General features: G+C 46.0%; 1 protein-coding gene across 1 annotated transcript in view; it reads left to right on the plus strand.

Moving 5' to 3' along the window:
• Positions 1-1,914: 1,914 nt before the first annotated feature.
• The window catches only part of LOC125027163 (heat shock protein HSP 90-alpha-like), a 6,401-nt gene continuing 815 nt past the window's right edge, over positions 1,915-7,500 (plus strand). The window contains 7 exon segments of the mRNA XM_047616051.1: positions 1,915-2,035; positions 3,872-4,131; positions 4,775-5,022; positions 5,287-5,441; positions 5,841-7,010; positions 7,012-7,211; positions 7,413-7,500. The exon segment at positions 7,413-7,500 is cut by the window's right edge and continues 815 nt beyond it. Of these exon segments, the coding sequence (XP_047472007.1) occupies positions 3,872-4,131; positions 4,775-5,022; positions 5,287-5,441; positions 5,841-7,010; positions 7,012-7,211; positions 7,413-7,500 (2,121 nt within the window). The 5' untranslated portion in view covers positions 1,915-2,035.

The raw sequence follows: 7,500 nt of genomic DNA on the forward strand, positions 1-7,500 counted from the left end.
CTCTCTCTCTCTCTCTCTCTCTCTCTCTCTCTCTCTCTCTCTCTCTCTCTCTCTCTCTCTCTCTCTCTCTCTCTCTCTCTTTCTCTCTCTCTCTCTCTCTTTGTTTCTGCGCATCCACCTTTGTTATTCTACTAGAAAAACGTGTGATTCGTAAATCAATATACTGTCATCAATAACAGCAACAATATTCAAAACTACACACAAATATAGCAAATATTATAATAATAATAATAATAATAATAATAATAATAATAATAATGATAACAATAATAATGATAATAATGATAATAATAAATAATGATAATAATAATAATAATAATAAAAACAAAAGTTCCACCGACGTAGAATCTTCTCGTATTAATAAATTCAACGTCAACATTCCCCCAGTTCGTTTATTTTAGAACCTTCTTGAGAGAGAGAGAAGGAGAGAGAGAGAGAGAGAGAGAGAGAGAGAGAGAGAGAGAGAGAGAGAATAAGGAGAGGGAGAGAGAGAGAGAGAGAGAGAGAGAGAGAGAGAGAGAGAGAGAGAGAGAGAGAGAGAGAGAGAGAGAGAGAATGAGAGAGAGAGAGAGAGAGAGAAGAGAGAGAGAGAGAAAGAGAATAAGAGAGAGAGAAAGAGAGAGAGAGAGATAGATAGAGAGAGAGAGAGAGAGAGAGAGAGAGAGAGAGAGAGAGAGAGAGAGAGAGAGAGAGAGAGAGAGAGAGAGAGAGAGAGAGAGAGAGAGAGAGAGAGAGAGAGAGAGAGAGAGAGAGAGAGAGAGAGAGAGAGAGAGAGAGAGAGAGAGAGAGAGAGAGAGAGAGAGAGAGAGAGAGAGAGAGAGAGAGAGAGAGAGAGAGAGAGAGAGAGAGAGAGAGAGAGAAAGAGAAGAGAGAGAGAGAGAGAGAGAGAGAGAGAGAGAGAGAGAGAGAGAGAGAGAGAAAGAGAAGAGAGAGAAGAGAGAGAGAGAGAGAGAGAGAAGAGAGAGAGAGAGAGAGAGAGAGAGAGAGAGAGAGAGAGAGAGAGAGAGAGAGAGAGAGAGAGAGAGAGAGAGAGAGAGAGAGAGAGAGAGAGAGAAAGTGAGAGAGAGAGAGAGAGAGAAAGAGAATAAGAGAGAGAGAGAGAGAGAGAAAGAGAATAAGAGAGAGAGAGAGAGAGAGAAAGATAATAAGAAAGAGAGAGAGAGAGAGAGGTCTGGAATTCTCTCGATGTTGCCTGCCTGCTGTTCTAGACACTTCCTTTCAGTCATTTTCTTTGTTAATGAATATTACTTGTTTATTTTAGTATTCTATTTGTTTCATAGTTTTTTTGTTTGTTTTGCTTTAAAACTTGAGGTCGAAGGAAGGGTTGTAAGGTTCTGCAAACTAGCCTTACAACTTTAATTTCTTTGTTGCTACCGCCGTTGCTAACCGTTGCATATTCATCGTCATAGAAGAAAATACAGTAAGGAGAACTCAACTACATTTCCAACAACATATTCATAAGTAACTGATTGATATATAACCCTTTTTTAAAAACATATTTCCCTTAAAACGGAGGATAATAACAGGATATGACCTCTGCCACCTCTGTCAGGCGCGGGAAGGAGGGAGGGAGGGAAGGAGGGAGGGAGAGAGGGGGGACGAGAGGCGAGGGAGGGAGGGAGAGTGGGAGGGAGGGAGGGAGAGTGGGAGGGAGGGAAGGGAGGGAGGGGGAGGAGTAGGCGAGGGAGGGAGGGAGGGAGAAGGGAAGGAGGGAGGGAGGGAGGGAGGGAGGGACGGAAGGAGGGAGGGGATAAGGCAAGGAAGAAGGGAAGAGGAGGAGGAGAGGGCGGGGTGGGTCGGGGAGAGGAAGGAGGAGGAGTAGGCAAGGGAGGGAGGGAGGGAGGGAGGAGTAGGGAAGGAGGGGGGGAGGAGGGGGAGGAGAGGAAGGATGGTGAGCGGACCCCATATTAAAGGAGTTGCACCCACACTCGCCTTCAGTCCCTCAGCACACGTTGCACAAACAGCATTAGCCAAAGCACAGGTTGCAAGGCCGTTTCGTCCCGTTCGTACTCCACTAACACATACCTCCGCAAAGGTCAGTTCGCCAAGCCTTGTTAAATGAATCGATTTGAAAATATGTGTCGATATTTGGTGATGAAATAGATTTTTTTTTTTTTATCTTTAATCTGTTCAGTGTGGTGTCATCTAGAAATTTCTACGGAAGGAAGTGATGTGTGCGGAGGGGTATTTCTGCTTTGCAACAGCAGGATGTGGGAAGGGTGTTCTTGTGCAATTATGATGTTGCGAAATATCGTTTTAAGCAATCGCAAAATGGACTTTTAATAGACAATTTCTGGTGCATTCTCACGTTATTACAAGCATTACTGGCAAACAATCAATGACAATCTATGAACGAAGAAAAACGTATTTGAGATATCCATTTAATCCTATACAAAGCAAAATAATAATAATAAATAAAGTTTAATGTTTACACCATGTTAGGCACGTGTTGCCGGACCTCTCGATTCTAGAAGATACCTTAACGTTGCTGAGTCAAGGGGCATGAATTTCTTTTTTAATCATTTTCAGTCATGAATTGACATTTGCTTTTTATTTAAGCTCTTGTCTTGTCTCTCGATGCCTTTGTATTGATCGCCTCGCGTTTAAAAGCAGCTTCGGTTCAAATTCTGAAGCTCTGGAGGAACGTTTATGGTTTAATGCTGGTGGTTTCTAAAGACGCCTGTCTGTTAGTGATAAGGAGGTATATTTACATTATATATAAACTGGGATTTAGAATGAAACGTGCTAGAATATTCTTGCCGGTACCGGTATTACGTTACGAGTTGCCACTGCATCTTAAAGCCATACGTTCAGCGTGTATAAACTCGAGTTTTCTCTTAGTTTAAGAGAGGAAGGTTATAATTCATATAAAAGAGAGGATCTGCGAATAACTGTGGATTTAGACATTCCACTTGGATAAAGGGTCTTTGTAAGATAAATATGTTTCTTTGCCTAATGGTTTAGTCGTACGCCCGCCACTTGACTCCCAGCCGGTGCGACAATGTCTTTTTTTTTTTTTTTTTGGAATAGATTATTTTATATATATTATTTTAATATTTACTTTAACCTAACGTCGTCTTTAATATCTTGATGAGAATTTGGTTACTAGTTAGTTGAGTGACATGTTGATACTCCCAATAATAATTGATTTGAATTTGTTAATAGCGTTGCGTAATTATGAATTGTTACAACCTCCTGATAACAAGAGTCATGCCACTTGATAAAAGATAAGATTGTATTCCGTATCTCAAAGTCTTTGCATTAATGACTTAAATCAGTTCGTATAGTAATTAGTGAAAAACATCTTTTTACAAATACATGGCAGATTATCCCAATGATCTACATAAATTTTATAAATGTCTCAAATGATTCAGTTATTGTTGATATCCGCCAAGAGTTCATTATGACGGTGCGCCTGATGCTTTTAACTAAATCTAACAAATGTATTTTAATTTGCGCCTGACGCTTTTTAACCAAATCTTGCGAATTTATTTAAATACTTATCGACTCTGGCTTATTTGTCTATTTTCCCGCTGATGAGAGCGAGAGCGAGAGAGAGAGAGAGAGAGAGAGAGAGAGAGAGAGAGAGAGAGAGAGAGAGAGAGAGAGAGAGAGAGAGAGAGAGAGAGAGAGAGAGAGAAATAGTAGAATAGAGAGAAATATGTAATTGTAAACAAAAGTAAAGAGAGAGAGAGAGAGAGAGAGAGAGAGAGAGAGAGAGAGAGAGAGAGAGAGAGAGAGAGAGAGAGAGAGAGATTCGCCTCGATTCCTACTAATTTGTCAATTTCCCCGCTGACGGTTTTTAAATGAATATTATCAAGCGTGTTTTCAATGTGTTTCGATGCCTGCTAACGCGCCGCTTTCCCCGCAGATGGTCGAGGAGACGATGAGCGAGGAGGTGGAAACCTTCGCTTTCCAGGCGGAGATCGCTCAGTTGATGTCGCTGATCATCAACACCTTCTACAGCAACAAGGAGATCTTCCTGCGAGAGCTGATCTCGAACTCGTCCGACGCCCTGGACAAGATCCGCTACGAGTCGCTGACGGACCCGTCGAAGCTGGAGAATGGCAAGGACCTGTTCATCAAGCTGGTGCCCAACAAGGACGACCGCACGCTCACCATCATCGACAGGTGAGGCTCCCTCCCTCCCTCCCTCGTTATTCCCTGCCTCCCTCCCTCCCTCCCTCCCTCCCTCCCTCCCTCCCTCCCTCCCTCCCTCCCTCCCTCGTTCTTCCCTTCCTCCTTTCCTCCCCTTCCTCCCCTCACCCCCCCCCCCTCCCTGCCAAACAAGACCCCACGCTCACCGTCGACACCCTCCCTCCCTCCCTCGTTCTTCCCTTCCTCCCTTCCCCTTTTTTCCTACCCCCCTCCTCCCTGCCAAACAAGACCCCACGCTCACCGTCGACAGGTGAGGCTCCCTCCCTCCCTCCCTCCCTCGTTCTTCCCTTCCTCCCTTCCCCTTTTTTCCTACCCCCCTCCTCCCTGCCCAACAAGACCCCATGCTCACCATCGACAGGTGAGGCCGCCCGCCTCTTCCTCCGTTTCCCTCCCTCCTACCCCCGCTAGATAACCTCCATGTTCAAAATAGTCATTACCATCTCCCTCCTTCCCCTCCCCCTTTCCCTTCCCTTTTCTCCCTTCCTTGCGTGGAAGTCTCTAGCTATTCATGCTAATAATGCTTGCAATTATTTTTAAAATGACGTAATAATCCATTTGTGTAGCAATGGAAATGTCGCTTTGCGAGAGCTGCTCTGACCTAACCTTCCCTGTGCAGCGGCATCGGCATGACCAAGGCCGACCTGGTCAACAACCTGGGTACCATCGCCAAGTCGGGCACCAAGGCCTTCATGGAGGCGCTGCAGGCTGGCGCCGACATCTCGATGATCGGTCAGTTCGGCGTGGGCTTCTACTCCGCCTACCTTGTGGCCGACAAGGTGACCGTGGTGTCGAGGAACAACGACGACGAGCAGTACATCTGGGAGTCGTCCGCGGGCGGGTCGTTCACAGTGCGCCACGACACCGGTGAGTGGGCGGCTCCTTGTGTGGGCCCCGGCTTCATGTTTGAACTTTGATTGAAAAGCATTTTAACGAGAGGAGGCGGAAGCATTCATCGGTTGCCTCCATAGGCTTCCTCTCCTGTTAATCTAAACATGTAGTGTCACGATGCTTAAATTATTATGTAATTGTTCATGGAATGAGGTCTTCATAGAGCTAACGATCATATTACATTGATCATGTAAACCATCTCTCGTAACCTAAGCTGAATCCAAATGTCTTTTTTCTCAGGCGAACCCATCGGCCGCGGTACAAAGATCACCCTCCACCTGAAGGAGGACCAGACCGAGTACCTTGAAGAACGTCGCGTGAAGGAGATCGTGAAGAAGCACTCGCAGTTCATTGGCTATCCCATCAAGCTCCTCGTCGAGAAGGAAAGGGACAAGGTAAAGATATTTTACGGCTTGATTACCATATACAGCAGGGAAATACAATGCCATTAGATGTAAATGCTTTCGAAATCTTTACTTGGTCTTTGTACTGCATGTGAAATATCGGATATCGTCCTGTATTCAACTAAATCAGTTTACGTATACAAATTACGTATTTAAAGAAAATCCAAAGCAAGTACCAGTATAATAATATTCATTTTAACGATCATATAAGCTAAAGGAGGAACACATATTATGTGACTGATTAAAATAGTTTCGCATCATTTTTATTTCATTGCGACATTTTATTGAGTTTGATTTATTATTGCTGTTTGGCTAGTTTTGATTATTTGGTGAATTTCTCGGTACTAATATAAAAATGCAATGTTACGTGACCCCGTTGTTACTCTGCAGGAAGTCTCAGACGACGAGGAAGAAGACGGAGGCGAGAAGGAGGGAGAGGAGGAGGACGACAAGCCAAAGGTCGAGGACGTGGGTGAGGACGAAGAAGCCGACAAGGAGAAGGGCGAAGACAAGAAGAAAAAGAAGACCGTGAAGGAGAAGTACACGGAGGACGAGGAGCTGAACAAGACGAAGCCCCTGTGGACGCGCAACCCCGACGACATCTCGAAGGAGGAGTACGGCGAGTTCTACAAGTCGCTGACCAACGACTGGGAGGACCACTTGGCCGTGAAGCACTTCAGCGTGGAAGGCCAGCTGGAGTTCCGCGCCCTTCTGTTCCTGCCTCGCCGCGCCCCCTTCGACCTGTTCGAGAACCGCAAGCAGAAGAACAAGATCAAGCTTTACGTGCGTCGCGTGTTCATCATGGAGAACTGCGAGGAACTTATCCCCGAGTACCTGAACTTCATCAACGGTGTTGTTGACTCTGAAGATCTGCCCCTGAACATTTCCCGAGAAATGTTGCAACAGAACAAGATCCTGAAAGTGATCAGGAAGAATCTCGTCAAGAAGACCCTTGAACTCTTTGAGGAACTCGTGGACGACAAGGAGAGTTACAAGAAGTTCTACGAAAACTTCTCCAAGAACCTCAAACTCGGCATCCACGAGGACTCCACCAACCGCAAGAAGCTCGCCGAATTCCTGAGGTACCACACCTCCGCCTCAGGTGATGAAATGTCCTCCCTCAAGGAGTACATCTCCCGCATGAAGGAGAATCAGAAAGTCATCTATTACATCACCGGCGAGACTCGCGAACAGGTGCAGAACTCTGCTTTCGTGGAGAGAGTGAAGAAGCGCGGCTTCGAGGTGATCTACATGACGGAACCCATCGACGAATACTGTGTTCAGCAGCTGAAGGAATACGATGGAAAGCAGCTCGTCTCTGTGACGAAGGAAGGCCTTGAACTCCCCGAGGACGAGGAGGAGAAAAAGAAGTACGAGGAACAGAAGACGAAGTTCGAGAACCTTTGCAAGGTAATGAAGGACATCCTGGACAAGCGCGTTGAAAAGGTGGTTGTGAGCAACCGCCTTGTGACCTCTCCGTGCTGCATCGTGACCTCCCAGTACGGTTGGACCGCCAACATGGAGCGCATCATGAAGGCCCAGGCGCTGAGGGACACCTTCGACCATGGGCTACATGGCCGCCAAGAAGCACCTTGAGATCAACCCCGACCACAGCATCATCGAAACCCTGAGACAGAAGGCCGATGCTGACAAGAACGACAAGTCAGTGAAGGATCTCGTGATGCTGCTGTTCGAGAGCTCCCTTCTGTCGTCTGGCTTCAGCCTCGAGGACCCAGGTGTCCACGCCAGCCGTATCTACAGGTGAGTCCTTGATCCATATGGATTTAATTTCTTCATTATCCTTCAAATGTACCTCGTGTCTTTAGGTCTTACTTTCTGTATTTCCAAGTCTTTTTTATCATCCTTGAAATAAGTTTCTTTTTAAGCATCCATGTTTATGTTGTCCTGTTTATCTAAAACCTTGAAACCTATTTTCAAACACTCCCTCTATCTGATTCGCAGAATGATCAAGCTGGGCCTGGGCATCGACGAGGAGGACGCCCCCCTGGAAGAAGGCTCGGAAGTCAACGAGGAGGAGATGCCCGCGCTC

Source organism: Penaeus chinensis, chromosome 7 (assembly GCF_019202785.1).
Source record: "Penaeus chinensis breed Huanghai No. 1 chromosome 7, ASM1920278v2, whole genome shotgun sequence".
Taxonomy (NCBI): domain Eukaryota; kingdom Metazoa; phylum Arthropoda; class Malacostraca; order Decapoda; family Penaeidae; genus Penaeus; species Penaeus chinensis.